A 19777-nucleotide genomic window follows, 5' to 3' on the forward strand; every position below is an offset into this window, starting at 1 on the left:
TAGACGCCATCTAGAGTAAAAGGATAGAAAATTTTATTTCAAACAAATAGGCCTATGAAACGCGCACTGGTTCCTTTCTAATATCTCACAGAATAGCCTTCAAAGCAGCATTACTAAGGAAAGATAAAGAAGGTCATTTTATACTGATTAGAGAAACACTCCAATAGGAGGACTTTACAATCCTAAACATATATGCACCTAACATGGAGGCTCCCAATTTCATTAAACAATCACACACTATTAGTCTTAAGGTCAAAGATAACACCAAATACAATTGTAGTGGGTAACTTCAAAACCCCACTCTCATCAAATGACAGGTCATCCAGGCAAAAAATAAACAGAGGGCTGGAGAGATGGCTTAGCGATTAAGCGTTTGCCTGTGAAGCCTAAGGACCCCGGTTCAAGGCTCGGTTCCCCAGGTCCCATGTTAGCCAGATGCACAAGGGGGCGCATGCGTATGGAGTTCGTTTGCAGAGGCTGGAAGCCCTGGCGCACCCATTCTCTCTCCCTCTATCTGTCTTTCTCTCTGTGTCTGTCGCCTTCAAATAAATAAATAAATAAAAATTAAAAAAAAATAAACAGAGACATCTGGATTAATTGATATCATGGAACAAATGCACCTAACAGATATCTACAAAACATTCCATCCAAAGGCTGCAGAACATACATTTTTCTCACTACCACATGGAAAATTTTCCATAAATAGACCATATACTATGACACAAAGCAAATCTTAACAAATATAGGAAAATTGAAATAATCCCTTGTACTCTATCTGACCACAATGAGATTAAACTACAAATTAGCAACAAGAAAAACTACAAAGCATGAAGAAATTCATGTATAGTAAACAGTTCACTATTGAATGATGAATGGGTTGTTGAAGAATCAAAAAGAAAATCAATAATTCATAGAATCAAATGATGAAGAGAATACAAAATACCAAAACCTTTGAGACACAATGAAGGCAGTCCTAAGAGGGAAATTTATAGCTCTAAGTGCCTAATTTTTTAGAGAGTTGACATGTAAACAACTTAATGCTTCACCTTAAGGCCTTAGAAAAAGAAGAACTAGGCAAACCAAAAATCACTAGACAGGAAGAAATAATAAAGATTAGGTCATAAATTAATGAAATAAAAAATCCAAATAATTAATGTGACCAAAACCTGGTTCCTTAAAAGGATAAATGAAATTGATAAATCCTTAGCAAATCTTACCAGAAGAAAGACAGAATAGACAAAAATTAATTAAATTACTGCTGGAGAGATGGCTTAGCAGTCAAGGCATTTGCCTGCAAAGCCAAAGTACCTCAATTTGTTTCCCAAGTGCCCATATAAGCCAGATGTGCAAGGTGGCATATGTATCTGGAGTTCATTTGCAGTGGCTGTAGGCCTGGAGCGCCCATACTCTCTCCCTCTCTCCCTCTCTCCCGCTCTCCCTCTCTCCCTCTCTCTCTCTCTCTCTCTCTTTCTCTCTCTTTCCCTCTTTCCCTCTCTTGCTCTCTCAGATAAATAAATAAAATTAAAAAACAAAAAAATTAAAAATTAATAAAATTAGAGATGTAAAAGGCACCATGACAATAGATACCAAAGAAATTCAGAAAATCATAAGGGTATACCTTAAGACTACACCTCTAAGTTTGAAAATCTGAAAGAAATGTAACTATTTTTAGTCAAGCCTAACAGTCTGGTCATTTTTTTCTTTCTTTTTCTTTTTTTTTCTATTTATTTATTTATTTATTTATTTATTTATTTATTTATTTATTTATTTATTTTAGACCAAAGAGCAAGAGAGACAAAGAGAGAACCGGCATGCCAGGTCCTCCAGTCACTGAAATTGAACTCCAGAGGCTTGTGCCACCTTGTGCCCATGTGTGACACTCTGCACTGCATCACTTTGTGCAAGTAGCTTATAACAGAGTTGTTTTTTTATCACTTTGAGGTCAAGCTTTGTGAATTTTGTAGCTTTCTAAACACCCTGAACCTTTTAAGTTCCATCAACTTCCTTTCTTGAGAGTTTTTCCTCCTCCCTCCAATAGGGAATGTTTTAATTTGAAGGTACTAACTATACAATAAGAATCTAAACCTACCTTCCTACTGCCTTATGTGATGTTATGATCTGAATGTGAAAACCTCTCATGGGCTCATGTGTTTAAACACTTGAACTTCTACTAGTTGTATTTCCTCTATGCCATGGAGCCTTACAGGAAGAAGTGTTTAACTGGCAGTGGAACTTAAGCTCTACTTCCTGTTCATTCAATCTTCCTGACTATTACATAATGTGGCCAGCTAGCTTCCTGGTCCTGCTACTTTTCCTTCCCCACCATGATGAATGTGCCCTTGGAATCATAAGATGAAATCATTCCTTCCTTCCTTAATCTGCTTCTTGTCAAGTGTTTATTCTCAACAGCAAGAAAATAACTAGTACGTGCAGAATTTCACTGCATCTCTCCAAGGGAAGGATTTTTCTAGAGTCAGTTTCTCTAGATGCGCTTGTTTCCAGGTTTTAGGATAGTAACTTGGTCTCAGAGTTTAATATTGCATTTTATCTAAATGTAAGACTGATTTATTCTTAAGCTTTCTCATTTTGTATGTCTATGAGCGAACCTAAAATCCAATAAATTGTTTAGCCTCAATTTAATTACATTCTTAAGACTACCATATGTGTTAATATTTTGGTATAACAGATTTCTGACGTTTTATACACTGCTAGGTGTTTGTGAATGCTACCACAGTGACACACAGCATTTCCCTCAGAACCTTGTGGTGTTGCTATAATAACACCTTCTATCTGCCATTCACTCCTATCAACCACTATCAGTTTATTGTAATTATAGATTGACGTTTAAAGAATGTCAAATAATTGGAAGAGTATAGTATTCAGTTCCCTAGAATAAGCCTCTTTTTTTTTTTTTTGGTTTTTGTTTTTGTTTTTGTTTTTTCGAGGTAGGATCTCACTCTAGCCCAGGCTGTCCTGGAATTCACTATGTAGTCTCACTCAGGGTGGCCTCGAACTCGCAGGGATCCTCCTACCTCTGCCTCCCAAGTGCTGGGATTAAAGGCATATGCCACCACGCCTGGCGAACAAGCCATTTTTACTCCAATAATGCCTGAGATTCATATAATCTATTTCCTATATCAGTGGTGCTTTGCTTTTAATTGCTTGCTGAGTAACATTGCATTGCCCATATGGAATACTATTTATTTGTCCACTAAGTGTCTAAAAGATGGTTACATTGTTCCAGCTAAGGGCTATTACAAATGAAACAACTATAGAAATTTGAGCCTTGAAATTACTTTTAAATATTTAGTCAATAAATTTATTCTCTAGAAAATGATAGCTTGAACTCTAAATGTAATTTCAAGTGATACTAAAATGATTACCAAAAATGAGTTAAAATATTTAGCTGCATATCTATTTAACACCCCAAAGGGAAAACGTAGTCAGAACTCTATCAATCAGTATGTAATTATAAGATCACCAATAATGGGTCTTCAGGGCCTAATCGTATGTGTCAGGTGGTACTTATTGGCTGGAGGGAAATTAAATCCGTGGTGGTTCTTACAATGAGCTTTTCATTGGCTTGTGTGAATTATAAATAAATTTTTGCTCTCACAAGTTCTAAAAGGACAGACTGATGTCAGAGAATATTCTTTTTCTCGCTATTAGAAAGATATACAGACATCCCTGCTACCCTTAAGGTTTCACAATTGGAAGATGGATATCAGTCTATTGTGTTCATAGCTGAAAAATAAAACTTGAAATGCCTATAAGTGGGCTTATTAGAAGCCCTCTTACTCAGGTAAGGGAAATGGAATATACTACTTCTCCTTAGGGTGGGGAATCATAGATCACTAACATTTTGACCAATAATAAATCTTTAAAAATCCATATCTGTTCTTCACGCTCAACTCTATTTTTTCTATGACTTTATAGATCATTTAGAGTTTTGAATATCATCTATTTTTTATATTCACCCGAAGCTTCATATTCATTAAATCACAGTCTCTATATTAGAAACTTCATTTACTTAATTATTTTGATTGACTTACAAAATCTTTGTATGTTTATCATGCATCCCATTTCTTAGTCCTGTGTTTCTTTGAATTATGTATATCTGGGGGAGGCTCAGTCCAATTGGCGTATTAACTGTTTCATGAGTTTATGACTTTAGTCATGAAAATGTTAAAATATATTCTTTTAGCATTTTTAAATTAAATACTACATCATGAACTGATCTGCTGATAGTCAAAGATCCCTTGAATTTATTTTTTTTCCTATCTGCATATAAAAAATATTGTATCCACTGACCAGCATTTCCCCAATGTTCCATCCTATTGCATGTTAACCACCATTCCATTTCTTAGTCTTATAAGTTCAACGTTCCTACACTCCATATATTACTTAAGTCATGTAAAAAGGCTAACTTGCCCATTGCAACAGAGTAAGAAAGCAATAGGGTTGAAACTTAAATTTAACTCTTTCTTTCCTGAATCTTTGTGTAAAGGATAATTTATGCTTGCTCATTTATTGACACACAGTAGTGTGAAGACATGACATAGCACAATGATGAAGTAAGATTTTTTGCCTTTGTTTTTGATATCTATTTATCTATAGATAGATAGATAGATGACCATGAAATATCTGTACTACAAAGCTCATGCTTACATCATATGTGCAATGCTCAGTTATAAAAAAAAATAAGACAGTGATTCATGAGAAGTCAGCGAACACCTATCAAATAAGAATCAGCTGATCACCACCATACCCAAAGCCAGGCTGAAGGCCAATGGAAGCTGCCACATCCAAATACAAGCTGGAGGACAAGGTTCCTCAGGGGGCTCTGTAGTGGACCTTGATGCTTGTAGCTAAGGATTTCATTGTATTCCCAGGGCAGTATGAACTGTAGTTTCCACGTGACCATATTTGTGTCCATTTAAGAGTGGGTATAAGAATCCATAAGCATATATCAAGTTCTCCTCCCAAAAGAAAAATTGAATAAGCTAGCCAATAAGGCCATTCCTTCCATATTTGAGTGGAGGTATGCACTTAGTTTTAGCAACAATCTATTGGCTTTCTAGATTAGCTTTTGCTTTACAAACCTAAGCATTAGCTATGCTTAATAAAAGAAACAAAGACTTTATCTTTAAAGCACCCCTTTCTCCATTCTTTTTAAATTTTGTAAATGACTTTCCTAGAGTTAGTTATACAGAATACCCTGACATTTTTTCAATCCATAATTACATTGTCTTGATAAAAATAGTTTTAACTCATATACTATTAACATCGTTTTGTTTTGTTATTTGCAAATAGCTCAGAAATGACTCATTAGAATGGCAAAACTACAAAAGCATGTTCTCTCTTTATCAAAATTGTGCTTATGCTTTACTCCATACTATTTCTTAGGGTCATTCAGCAGTTTCTAAAACATATATCCTAAATTATTTAAAATTTTTTTCAAATATTAAATAAACCACCAAACAACTAATTAAGAAAAAAAAGAAGCAATATGAAAGCATGCAAGCCAGGCATGGTGGTGCATGCCTTTAATCCCATCAGTTGGGAGGCAGAGGTAGGTGGATCTCCATGAGTTTGAGGCCACCCTGAGATTACATACTGAGTTCCAGGCCTCCTGGACTAGTGTGAGAGACTACTTCAAAAAACAAAACAAAACAAAACAAAAAAACATGCAAACCAATGTGAATAAAAAGAAAAAATTATTTAAAAATCACTTCAAATTAGGGCACATTGTGTTCATTGGGTTGAGTTACTTTTCCTTAATTATGGGAGTGTTTAAAAAATTATCCCTCTTTATTTTTAAATTTCTCAAATGAACAAAGATTAACATCATAAAGTTCTAATTATTTGAACATTTAAGAAAAACTAATAGTTTATTGAATAAAATGGTAAATCTGTAGAGATAGTGACTATATGATTAGACTGACAATTACTGAAGTAGTGTTAATCAGAAGTGCCAGTGGCTTGCTTCATGGGAAGCTAGATATTGTTCATGTTTAACTAAATACACAGCAAGGAGGTTCTATAATGGCTCATCAATCAACAAAGTATATCCTGTAAGAAATTTGCTAAAAAAAAAAAAAAATGAGTTGTTCAAGCATACAGAGACCAAATTATTGTACTATAAAATTTACTCATTTAAATCCTGAAAAGATTATTTTACTTAGTTTAATTTGTGACTCCTATAACTCTTTTGAAGAATGATATAATGATGTAGATAAAAGGAAGCACTTTAATTATCTATTCCAATTTAAAAAAAAAAAAAAAACAGACTGGCTTTTTTTTTTTTTAATGAAAGACAGAGAGAGAGAGAATTGGCTCACCAGGGCCTCCAGCAATGACAATCAAACTCCAGGTGTGTGCACCCCCTTGTGCACATGTGTGACATTGTGTGCTTTCTCATCTGTGTGCAGCTGGCTTACATGGAACCTATAGAATCCATCATGAGTCTTTAGGTTTTACAAGCAAGCACCTTAACTACTGAGCCATCTCTTTAGCCATATATATTCCATTTTTTTAAAATTTTACAAATCCTAGAGTAGCATTCAAGTGTGAAATAGCAATGAAATATCTTTCACAAGATCCCTGAATATAACTCTCCCTGATTCCTTCCTATTAAAAATTAGGGGACAATTTGAGAAATTCTTTCAGAAACAGGTACATAGAACACAAGGAATATAAATGCTATTTGGTTTTACTATGAATGAGAATTTGTAGAAAACATGAATCAGGGAGTGGGGAGGAGTAGGTTTGTCCAAGAGGTGAAAGGAAGATATCAGAGGAAGTGCACACCACTTTAAAGAATCTGAAAGCTGTAAGGATTGGACATTTGGAGAAAGGCTTATCTGAAGAGTCAATTGGTTTACACATCAAATATCACAGATTTCTGAAGTGACGTTTACTGAAATAAATACATAAAGTCATGTTTTCTAGGTCAGTTAAACATATTTATTAACGATATATTAAAATGCAGGCCATACTTGATGGTAACAAATGTTATTGTCATTAATTAGTTGACTAATAATAGATGAAACTCCAATGGAGAGGAAAGAGTCTAAATTCATCCAGAGAGATAGGAGACATTCTTCTTAGAATATAAAGTCAATAGAGGATGGATATATTCTGTACAGCAAGGCAAGTGTTAGTATCATGGAAGATGGACAACAGCTTGGAGGCAGAGAGTCTGAGGATCAGAAATCTCTTTAGTAGAAGCTGGAGAACCCATATCCTCCATAGCATGAAGGGCGGCAGCATCCGTATCCATAGCCTCCATATCCAGAGCCATATCCATAGCCTCCATATCCAGAGCCGTATCCATATCCTCCATAGCCACAGCCACAGCCCAGTCTGCGGAAGCTGCTGCCATATCCACAGCCGTAGCCCAGGCCCCCGAAGTTGCCATAGCCGTAGCCCAGGCCTCCGTAGTAGTAGCTCATGGTGTCAGGAGTGGAGGGTTAGTTTAACACAGCAGATGAATTTCCTGAGTGTCTGTGTGTCTGTGTCTCTAGCTTTCCTGAATGCTTTTATACCTTCAGTGGTGGGTGTGGTAAACAAGGACAGATGATCTCATTTCCATGTAACAGAATAACGTAAAGTCCATAAATTTGTTAAGTAGTTTCCTTGTTACTTAACATAAGGTCCAAACTCTTGTTAAGGAATTGTTGGTAATCATTATTTTTTAATGAGTTTGCATTCCTAGGAACAAAATGTTTCCAAGATGAAAAATGCCTATAGCCTCTTCAAAGGCCATGCTAGTGTTCTAATTAAAATGTTCTAATCTGGTTGATAGCTTCCAGTAACCTTGTAATTATGTAACCTCAGAGTGCTTCTCTTGGTCATTTGCATTCTGTCTTCTGAACTAGCAATCATTCCCAGAACTGAAGATCTTTTCTCCACGTACTCAGGGCACAATCAGAAAGTACCACAATTTCCAAACAGCCAGATTTAGAAGAAACATTTTTTTTTTGTTGTTGTTTTTACTCATTTAACCTGATCTTGGCATTTGGCACCCCCTTCTCCTCCTCCATTTGCTAATTGTGAAGTTATATTCTCTTAACTTCTGTGATGAACGTTGGACTGGCTTTCACTGTAAACCCTTGCAAATCACCCTCCCACTTCCTCTCAGTTAATCCAATAGATTTAAAAGAAACTTTATTTCTTCTCAGTCCATGGGCATCCTCTGCTGCATGGAATTTCATTAAGTATTATTTTTAACAACAGGTTGTGCTGCTGAGTTTCAAAGTTGTCTATGAAATCAGCTCCATCAATGTACCCACTACATGGTAGAATATGAACTGCTGTCACATTCTATCTATGATGATAATGAATCCATCATTCCCCACAGAACACCCTCTTTTCGATCTCTCAATCACTCAAGCATGAGCTTCATATGATCTTGAAGTTTCCCTGTTTTGTGAATATTCCTAGTATTTGATTCGCTGGTGAACGCTAGTTGGTCACCATGTGCACTGTGCAAGTGCAATACCAATTGCTGATGCCTCTAAGTATGTTCAAAGTCACTCCTTTATTTTGTCCCATATAAATTTTTAGAGTAATAGAAGTAGTCCCAAGTGGCCGTATGTTCCAGTGCCTTAAATTCCCACTCTAAATAGTCTTAAAATTTGTTTCCCTGGTCATTATCTTTCTTAGTCCTTGGAAACGTGGTTATACTCTTGAGGTTCGCAAGTAAGTTTTTCCTTCATCAACGTTACATGTCTCTATTTTGTCTACTTAGAATCTAGCATGCCGACAAAGTTGGCAAAATATAAATAATTGTTGGTGTTCCTTCCTGGAGCTTCACAGATTTGATCCCTCTTTATAGAATCCTCTTTTTGGACATCTGATCGGTATCTCATTCCATCCCATCTTTCCAAACATGGGTCAAAGGTTCGCTTGTTCATGAATATTTCATAGCTGTCTCCAGGCACCTCCATCCTCATTCACAGGAACTGAAGTGTTCTTGAAAGCTCCAGACACAATCTTACCTCCTCTCTTATATCAGATTTTAGAGTACTATATAAATGATTTCCTGTCTTCTGCATTATACCAGCTACTGCCTGAAGCCAAGAAGATTTATTTTATCATATCTGATAACCTGCAACTATAAAAGCATTAGCAGATTTTAGGTCAATTGGTTAAAATATTAAGTGGCTCAAGTTCTGTGTGATCAGTCTGAGTGTTGACTCCCATGGGGTGTGCATCCTTCTGCTGCCAATTCTGCTACATACTCAGAAGATTCTTTTACAATAATGTCCTTTTAGGGGTCAGCCATAGGAAATTATGAAATATTATCTAAGAATAATTCAGGAACTTTGGTGTGGTTTGGAAGGCACGATAGCAACAGGTAGGTACTCTTTAGGTCCTAATATCCAACTGCATGCTTTTTTCAATAAAATATTTTATTCATTTATTTCCAAGCACAGAGAGATAGAGAGAAAAATAACAAATAGAATGCATGTGTCAGGGCCTCCAGCTGCTACACACCAACTCCAGATACATGTGTCATTTTGTATATCTGGCTTTACCTGGGCACTGAGGTATCTGACCCTGATCGTTAGGCTTTGCAGGCAAGTTGTTTAACCACTAAGCCATCTCACAAACCCCACCCACTGCATTCTTAACGAAATTTCATGAAGCTACAAGTGTCCTATGCTTCAGCATAATTGGAAGATGAAGTGCACCACAAACTTCAAATTATGTGTGAGACAAATGAATGACATTGGATAAAAATAAGATGACAAAAAAAGAATGTGCTTAAGAAAAAAATAAAATGAGTCAGAGAAAATAAGTGAATTGGCTGAAAGACAAACATCTAATTTACATCTAAATGGAGCCTATGATGAGAAATATTGATCAAAGTAATCTTCAAATGTATAACCTGAACATAGAGCTACTGAAATTACAAGAAGTGCTCAGTATGCACATTGACACACCCATTAAGACCCAGGAAAATAAATCATAAGTAAGACTGTCAAGATATTAAAGTATTGGGGATACATACTGATGTGTACATGAGAACGAAGATATACTGAATGCCAGCAACTAAGTCATGCACCTAAAATGGCTCTAATGTAAAATATCTTGTTATATTTATTTTGACCTTTGCATTAAAGAAAAAATCTGCAGGGCATTTAGGAAAAATTCCAAAGGTGTCAGTGATAAAAGAATCCAACCCAACTCTTATCATAGTTTCTAAGAGCTACAGACAAAAAAAAAAAAAAAAAAAGGGAGCCAAGGCATTCACATCTAAACTTATGCATACACAGGACATGGGGAAAAAATACTGCTTTAACTACTGTAAGAATGTGGTAAAATTGGACACAAGCCCCAAAGTCATTCAACAGAGCAATCAACAGAGATGACTGAGAAGATATAAACAAAAAAATAGCTTTTGAGAATCTAATAAAATAAAATTTATTGTAAACTAACTCAAGATGGGGGTGAGTGTAAAAGAGTAATAAATAAACATGGGATGGTGGAGAAAGTAAAAACAATCCTGTTAAAAATGAAAGGAAATAAAGTAAAATATAAAGAGCATTTGATAGTTGAATAAGAGCCATTGGGCAATTTTAGTCACTGAGTACCGATAACACATATATCAAACATTCCTATGTGAAAATGAGGTGCCAAGGACATTTTTATAAGAAATATATATTGAATAAATATGGAGTAACCTATTAAACTCATTCTATACAACAAAATACACTAAATAAATATTGAGTAACAAAAACAGAATCTTTAGAAGAAAACTACAGCAGATTCAATAATGCACATGATTATGGCATGATATATTTCTCAGAACCAATGGCAAGCATAATAGCATGCACATAAATGTGAAGACGTTTCATTTGCAACTAGAAAAAAAAATAGGCATTAGACTCACAAGAAAATAATGACCATGTTAAAGAAAGATGATTAAAATTATGTGACCAAAATATCTAGTAATAAAAATATATCCAAGTTAAAAACAATTATATGCCATCATACACCTATTAGAATGAACAAAATTTCCACAACTTATATCATGAGATGTTAGTCAAGGGTTCTCATGCATTGCAAAGAGTGAAGTAAGAAAGGAAGGGAGGGAGGGAGAGAGGGTGAGGGGGAAGAGCAGGAGAAGGATAGAAGAAGGAAGTTAGAGAAGACAAAGCCTTAGGACAGCTTTAGAAAATAGCCTGGCAGTTTTTCACAAAGCAAACATGCTCTTGACAGAATTCAGCAATATACTACTGGATTTTTTTTTTACCCAATTAATATGAAAATGATCAGTTCGGATAAACCTGCATGTAAATATTTATAGCAGGTTTACTCATAATTTCAGTTATGAGATCAATCTCTTTCTATAGGACAACAGAAAAAATGCAACCCACAGTTATCAATCCAATACATTCAGAAATGAATGAGCTATATAAGTCAAAAGACATAAGTTAATTTACCTGCATATTACTAAGTTACATGGTATTGGGGAAAGGGTAAAATTACCACAGTTGCTAGTTAATCTCTATAGATTATATAGCATACATGCATAGGGAATATGGGCTAATGATGCTTTTTTATTCTTTTAAATTTTAATGGGCACATAATAATGATAAATTTTATTTGGTTAGTTTCATTTGTGTGTTTGATGTCACATTTGTATGGGATAGGGTCTTGCAATATAGCTCAAGGTGTTCTAAGCCTCTAATCCTCCTGCCTCAGCCTCCCACATACTGGTATTATAAGTGCCATTAAAGTACCATTTACACCCTGCCTACTTAACTTATTTACATGGCGAATTGTGATTTTTTTCCCAAGCATATAAATAATATGTAAGGAACTGATAAAAACATTGTCATATTTATCATCTCACACATTTATTTGTTCTTGTTTTGTACTGGGAGGATTCAAAGTATTCCCCACTAACTAATGTAAAACATGCAGTTAATTGTTTTCAGTTGTAATCATCCTACTGTGCAAGAGATTATTAAAGGTTATATTTCCAATCCTGGTATATGCTTTTCCCTTTACCTCCCTCCTCCATGTCTTCATACACCACACTTTCTTCAGGCTCTGGTAACCATTACTCTATTTTGTAATCCTAAGTGATTAACATTTAACTTCCACATGTATATCAGAACATGTGCTGTTGATATTGCAGTGTTTGACTTATTTACATAATGACCTCCAGTTCTCTTTTTTACTTTCATTCAACAGACTCCATCCTGAGTGCAAACTTGTCTCATGCTTCTCAGTAAGGCCGAAGAGCCTGGATATCCACCATTAATCCTCTCTGTCTGGTGATAGATTTTATGTTTGCTGCTGTTGTACATCACTAAATCTATTTCTAAGTTTATATTCTAATAATTTAGAATGAGAAATGCAATAAATTTTAAATTAAGTGTGTCCTAAAGAAACTTGATTAATTAGTTAGAACAAGTTATTTGCAATCATTTAGGTAGATTTAGGTAGTGATACTGTGTCTCTTGCTGTTACCATATGCAAATATACCAAAGATTTCTTAGGTGATATGTATTCTGGATACATGTCAGCTTTCCTGTTGGGGGGTACTGTAAATAAATCTGTTATGAATGTCATTACACATTTGGTTTGGTGGGGATATATACTCATTTCTCTTGGTTACATTCCCAGGAGTGGAATTACTATGTTCAAATTTACTAGGTATGGAAAGGTTTCCAAAGTGCTTTGATTTATCTGTATTCTTTTTGTTTGTTTGCTTTGTTTTGTTTTCCGAGGTTGGGTCTCACACTAACTCAGGCTGACCTGGAATTCACCATGTAGTCTCAGGGTGGCCTCAAACTCACATCAGTCCTCCTTCCTCTGCCTCCCAAGTGCTGGGATTAAAGGCATGCACCACCATGTCCAACTTTGCTTCATTTGTGTTCTAAGTGGTATTGTTCTCTTTTTCATTTCTACCTAAATTAACAAATATCATGTGCTATTTCCTTTCTAATGGGGACTAGTGTACTAACTCTCAATCAGAGTTTTTAAAAATATTTATTTATTTATTTATTTATTTATTTGGAGAGGGAAAGAAACAGATAGGGAGCCAGTGCATCTAGCCACTTCAGTGGAACTCCAGATGCTTGCACCACCTTGTGCATCAGGCTTACGTGGATGTTGGGGAATTGAATCTGGGCCCTTAGGCTTCACAGGCAAGTGCCTTAACCCCTAAGCAATCTCTCCAGCCATCACTCAGATTTTACTGTACAACTTTCTGATGACTAGTTATGTTGAACATGTTTATATTTGCTGATGATTATTTTGTCGTTTATCATGAAAAGACTGCTTTAGTCTTTTGAAAGTTTAAAAATATATTATTAGATTTATTTTCTTATTTAACTCATACAGTGTCTATCTATGCATCATGTATCAGACTCACATCCATACACATAAAATATCTATTATTGTCTGTGGCAGGACTGAGTTTATATATAATATGTATGTATGTATGTATGTATGTATGCATGTATGTATATGTTTATGCATATGCATGCACACATTATATATTTGGTTTTTCAAAGCAGGGTCTCACTCTAGTAGAGGCTGACCTGGAATTCACTATGTAGTCTTAGAGTGGCCTTGAATTCATGGGTGATGCTTTTACCTCTGCCTCCCAAGTGCTGGGATTAAAGGCATGCGCCACCATGCCTATATTAGAACTGATTATTTTTTATGATATATTTGGGAAAACACAATGATTGAAGTTCTTAGCATTTCTCTTCCTCCAGATTTTCATAATTCTTATAGGCTTTCTAAAATTCTAAATAAATTTTAGATTCATTTTGTTAATATCTTCAGAAATTTAGTGAGAAGGCTTTATTATAACTAAGTGGAATATATAAATTTCATAGAATTATCAATAATAATTCCTAAATCTGTAATCATGATATATCCTTCTCATATTTAGAAGGTCTTTAAGTACCATTTCAAAGTTCAGTGTTCAGAAAATTGTACATTTCTGCTGCATTTAAAAGTTATGCACTTTCAAGGTTTAGACAAGCAAACAGATTACAGAAATAAGTTTATTCAGCAAAGCCATTAACAATGGTGTGGTATGAAAAACCTAAAACAGGTACAACCGAACACTGCATCATCCATACATATCGGACTATTAATACAGCTTGCATAACCCTTTCCCTCATATCATACTTTTGGTATCTCCAAGTAAAGAAAGCTAATGAAACAGAATAAAAACTAAAACAGGACAAACAAGAATGCGTTAGGTATCTTGAACGTATGCATAGAGCTTCCAACTGGCCAATTAACTATCATCTAGTATATTAAACTTTTGGTTTATTAATAATCATTGATCTACATAACACTGACTACCCTGCAGAATGCATGCACAAGCCTGTCAACAACTATATGGAAAAATCCATGCAAAGTCCTTGTTCCTTCATTATTACTTTCAGTCAATAAACTCCATCCTGAGTGTAAACTTGCCTCATACTTCTCAGTAAGGCCGAAGCGCCTGGATATCCACCATTAATCCTCTCTGTCTGGTGATAGATTTTATGTTTGCTGCTGTTGTACATCACTAAATCTATTTCTAAGTTTATATTCTAATAACTTAGAATGAGAAATGCAATAAATTTTAAATTAAGTGTGTCCTAAAGAAACTTGATTAATTAGTTAGAACAAGTTATTTGCAATCATTAATTATTATTATTACTATGCCATCATCATTAATTTTGCCTCCTGGACATTGTAGCAGTTCTGGCACTCTGATGATGATGGCTTTGAAGTCACCAATGCAGAGAGCACTTCTTATCTAGAAGACTGCATTTCAAAGCTCCTCCCAGCCTCTTACATTATTTCTGTCAGCTCTTCCTCAATGTTCTCTGACCCTTGAAGGACACAATAAAGAGGCCTTCTTTAGCACTGAGTAATCAACAATCATGTTTCTCCCTAGTAGTTACTGTCCTATTGCATGTGTGTGCATGTGTGTGTGCACGCACACACACGCACACACACGCACAACTTCTCTGACCAAAGATGAAAGGCACCGGAGTCCTCAGTTTAAATTGGAAGATTGTTGAAAACACTTTTATCCTGGACCTTAGGACACTGACAGGGCTCAAGAATCACCACTGTAATAGCTCTATGACAGAGACTTTCATCCCAGAGAAGTCACATCACAAACTTTGGGCCTTTCCAGCTACGACAGACATTTTGCCAATCATCATTCATAATGATGGCAATCTAGTAAATTCTCATAGTAAAGGTTTATAGGCTTTGATGGAAAGTAGCGGATAAAGCAGAGGTGTCTTTTTAAAAACGTGTGTTCATTCCAACAGCCAGAAGCATTTTGTCTGTTTTCTTCAAGTTATTTTTTCTGTTCTTACATTCATGTCCGTAACCTACTCATAGATTATTTCTATACCCCAGGAGAACAAAAGAATATAGTTTCAATTTTCTCCCTGTAGACACCCTGTTTTCTTAGCACCTTTGATTGAGAATATTATCATTTCGCAAATGTGTGTTCTTAGCTCCTTTGTTAAGATTTATTGGGTAGAGATGTTTGACTTGGCTTCTAGACCAAGAAGACTTAAGAATTCAATGGGCAAAGGTTTATGATGCTTCCTTGATATTATTAAAATTTAGGTTTATTTTCCTCGATAAGTTGTTAAACCAGGAGATGGACATATGTTTGTTGTACTATTTATTATTTTAGTGAGATTTAAAAATACTTGTCAGATAAAAAAATTCTAAAACAAAACAGGAGAATATTTCTGCATGGTCTCCAATACAAATGATTTGGTTAAATGAAATTCACTAATATAGACCAAAATTAAATTAATATCTCATGTAGAAATTAAATTGATTAAAACTTGTTACACATAATTTTAGGCCAAATAGTTTCTCTTGTGAAGACCTTTATTTATTTATTTATTTATTTGAGACAGAGAGGGATGAAAATAGAGATAGTCAGAGAGAGAGAGAGAGAGAATGGAGCACCGTGACCCCTAGATAATGCAAATGAACTCAAGACGCATGTGCGACTTTGTGTCCCTGGTTTACATGGTTACTGGGGTATTGAACCTGAGTCCTTAGGCTTAGCAGACAAGCACTTTAATTGCTAATTCGGCTCTCCAGCCCCTCTTGTGAAGTATTAATACTTATATTTTAGAGGCTAATAAAAGAGGGAGCATTTATCTATATGTTTTGAAGCTGGCAAAAAAATATCTAAATATATGATGTTGCACAGAAAAATTATAATCCAATATTTCTCATTGGGATGAATACAAATTTATTAAGACTATATTAATGGAACTAGGGATATAGCTCAGATGTTAATGACTTGCCTTTCATGCAGGAAGTCCTGAGTTTGAACTGTCAAACAGCATAAAATTATTAGGTGTGGTAGTGCATGCTTGTAATCTCAGTACTTGGAAGGTGGAGTCATGATGCAAAAGAGAGAGGAAGGATAAGCAGAAGGGAATGAAATAAACAAAACAGAAGAAACAGACAGCAATTGCCAGGGACTGCAAAAAAAAAGTGAAGGTAGATGTGAAGATCATTAGAGAAAATATTTTGTTAAAAATTTATATAGGAAAAATCTGATAGTCAATGACTGTAGCAACACATCACAGCTAATTTATAATTGTAATACAAACAAAAGCTCAAAACAAATCCACTGTGACAGAAAACGTTTATTATTTAAATTTAAAACAGGAATGTAATGACACTTATAGAACCACATGGTTAAAAGTGCTGATTATCTATCTACATAAAACATGCTGCTCATGAGAAATGATTCTCCTTCCCCAGAAGAATCAAGGTATTACAGAAGACTGATGCATGCGCTGGTTAAATGCCAAATGTCTGTTCAGTAGAAGCTGGAGAACCCATATCCTCCGTAGCATGAAGGGCGGCAGCATCCGTATCCATAGCCTCCATATCCAGAGCCATATCCGTAGCCTCCATATCCAGAGCCGTATCCATAGCCTCCGTAGCCACAGCCACAGCCCAGTCTGCGGAAGCTGCTGCCACATCCACAGCCATAGCCCAGGCCCCCGAAGTTGCCATAGCCGTAGCCCAGGCCTCCATAGTAGTAGCTCATGGTGTCAGGAGTGGAGGGTTTGGTTTGGAGTTGCAGGTCAGTCTTGTGAGTGTGACTGTAAAAGGACACTTATTTATACTCTGAAAGGTGTAGCCACACCTCTAAATGTCATTCATCAGAACATAATTAAGACTATGTCAACTATCTCATTTTCTAAGACTCAACCACATCTTCTCTTTGTTTATATAACTAGTTGTTTAAAAGGTATGTAACATGTTTGATGTTCTGTTTTATGTGGATGCCTGAAAAATATTTTTACTCTAATAAAATGTTAGGATGTGTATAGTCCCCATGCATGTTTGAGTTTCTGAGCTTCAAATTCCATAAACAAATTCTTGTAGCTTTCAATATTCAAAGGCAACATTTAAGTTTTCATTTACCTCAAACTGCATCCTTACTTTTGACATCCATTCAACTGTAGCTGATTCTTTTCTAAACCATGTATATTTTCTTTATCAGGAATCCACATACATTGAATCATCATTGTTTCCTGAAATGATAGTCCTAATATTATCTCAGAAGTTTAATTTGAAATTAAGGATGTACATGTAAGTTAGGATACTTTTCTACAACAATATTCAGCTGTTTATTTTGTTTACTCCATTATTTCTTCATACTGTCATAAAATACATGCATATGACTTGAAGTCAGTTAATATATGTCAGTAGTGTCTATGTTTTACTTTATTTATTTGAAATAGATAGATAGACAGAGACAGTTTGTACATACCAGGACTTCTTGCCACTGCACACAAATTCCACAAACATGTGCCACATCATGTATTTGGCTTTGCCTGAGTAAAGTCATACTTGATTCTCATGTTGGTAGAAGCACTGCTCACAATTGCCATGATAAGAATGAAATGAAAAATGAGATGTCCACAAAGTGATGACTGGATAAAGAATATTATGCAGTTATAAAAATTAAATAATATTATTTTATCAGTATAGGTAGAAGTATAGGTCATTATGTTAATAATAAACCAGACATATCAAGATAAATATTGCACACTTTCACTCAATCAGAAAGTTGATATCATAGAACAGAATGAAATAGAGGTTATTAATGACTGGAAGGTCTGAGAAAGTAAGGTTATAAAGTAAAACAAAGTTCAGGTAGAGGAGAGGAGAATGAGTCTGTTATTTTACAACACAGTAGGCTCAATGTTGGTAAAAACGACCTATGATATGTCATTAAATGAACAGAGAATAAGAGCACAGAAGTTTTGAAAATACAAAAGTTAATGTCTGAGTGGCTTGAAGTGCCTATCACCTGATTTTATCATTATATATTGTATACATGCATCAAATTAAGATTTACTACTCCAGAAAATATGCAAAATTATATATAAATAATATCTGGTATTGGACAGGAGAGGTCCAATTTCTTCACATTGCCTGTTCAATTCAACAAATTGGCTATTGAATTTATTGAACAGGCAATGTGAATGACAAAATTGTTTCAGAAATTAATATCATTGAGATTGGACAGCTGTTCCTTCCTGCAAAGCAGGAAGAATGCTGACTCTTTTGAAAGTTGGGGGCCATAATATTGAAGGAATTTTCCTGTTCTTCCAACTTGACTTTATTCTCCCCTGGATTAATAAATTTGGTACCCTGCCTGGTACTACAGGAAAGCAGGAGTTGTCAGAAAGAAAGGGTCATTGGATTTGCAACACAGTTTGTTTTTTTTGTTTTTTTTTTGTTTTTTTTGTTTTTTGCAATTGGCCACTGGGTGATATGAGGCAAGGTTTTTGGAGTCCCTTAAGTGGAGGTTCAGTGGATGAATGAGGATGAATTGTGGGTTGCAGCACAGACCTGAAGATTTTGCACATATTAGGACTATAGAATGTCCCCCAAGGAGAGCTGTCACCTCAGGATGGAGTTTTCTTTGGGCTGTGGGCAGCCCATCTGGTGAGATGGAATTGGAACCCCACAGATTTCATCACTGGTTACAGAAGTTGACCTCAAAGCTACAGGATTTAATGTTTGCTCTGTTTGTTTTAGATTTTGCATTGATCCAATCTCTCCTTTGATACACTGAATACCATCTTTTTCAGTGCGAATATTTATTCTGTGCCTTGATTTTTTTTTTTTTTTGATTTACAGGCTCACAGTTAAGAGACCTTGGACTATAGGGATGTGTGAACGTTGTTGGGATTAAGAACTATGAGAGCTTATAAAGTTAGGCTAAATTTATTATATTTTTTTAAAAATATTTTCATTTTATTTATTTATTTGAGAGAGAGAGAGAGAGAGAAGGAGAGAATATGGGAATCCCAGACCAGGGCCTCCAGCCATTGCAAATGAACTCCAGATACATGTGCCCCTTTGTGGATCTGGCTTACGTGGGTCCTGGTGAGTCTAACCAGGATTCTTTGGCTTTTCAGGCAAACGCCTTAACCACTCAGCCATCTCTCCAGCCCTAAATGCATTATATTTTATATCATGAATAGTCATGAATTTATGGGGGCCCAGGGCAGAATGTGGTGGTTTGAATCAGATGTCACACATCAATTCATGTCTTTTGAATGCAGCTGACGGCAATTTGGAAGGTGTAGCCTTGCTGGAGGAGGTATATTGCTGTCTGGCAAGGGTGGCAGGTTTTGCCAGAACTCCTCACTCTCCTACTGATGTTTTCTACCTGCTGTGGCAGAAATGATGTCAAGCCTCTGTTGATGACGTACATTCCTCTGTC

General features: G+C 35.5%; 2 protein-coding genes across 3 annotated transcripts; both read right to left on the reverse strand.

Annotated features, from left to right (window-relative positions):
* Nucleotides 1-7220: 7220 nt before the first annotated feature.
* LOC101616297 (keratin-associated protein 19-3-like) lies at nt 7221-7454 on the reverse strand. The gene has a single exon (XM_004654412.1). The coding sequence runs from the start codon at nt 7452-7454 to the stop codon at nt 7221-7223; it is 234 nt and encodes a 77-aa protein (XP_004654469.1).
* A 9392-nt stretch (nt 7455-16846) lies between these two features.
* Nucleotides 16847-17080, reverse strand: LOC101616605 (keratin-associated protein 19-3-like). Of its 2 annotated transcripts, XM_045148734.1 has the most exons (2): nt 16966-17080; nt 16847-16911 (listed from the first exon to the last, which is right to left on the reverse strand). In XM_045148734.1, the coding sequence occupies exons 1-2, from the start codon at nt 17078-17080 to the stop codon at nt 16847-16849; spliced, it is 180 nt and encodes a 59-aa protein (XP_045004669.1). The 2 variants fall into 2 exon arrangements, with proteins under 2 accessions (XP_045004669.1, XP_004654470.2); XM_004654413.2 differs by having other exon boundaries at nt 16847-17080.
* Between the last annotated feature and the right edge of the window lie 2697 nt (nt 17081-19777).

Source organism: Jaculus jaculus, chromosome 5 (assembly GCF_020740685.1).
Source record: "Jaculus jaculus isolate mJacJac1 chromosome 5, mJacJac1.mat.Y.cur, whole genome shotgun sequence".
Taxonomy (NCBI): Eukaryota; Metazoa; Chordata; class Mammalia; order Rodentia; family Dipodidae; genus Jaculus; species Jaculus jaculus.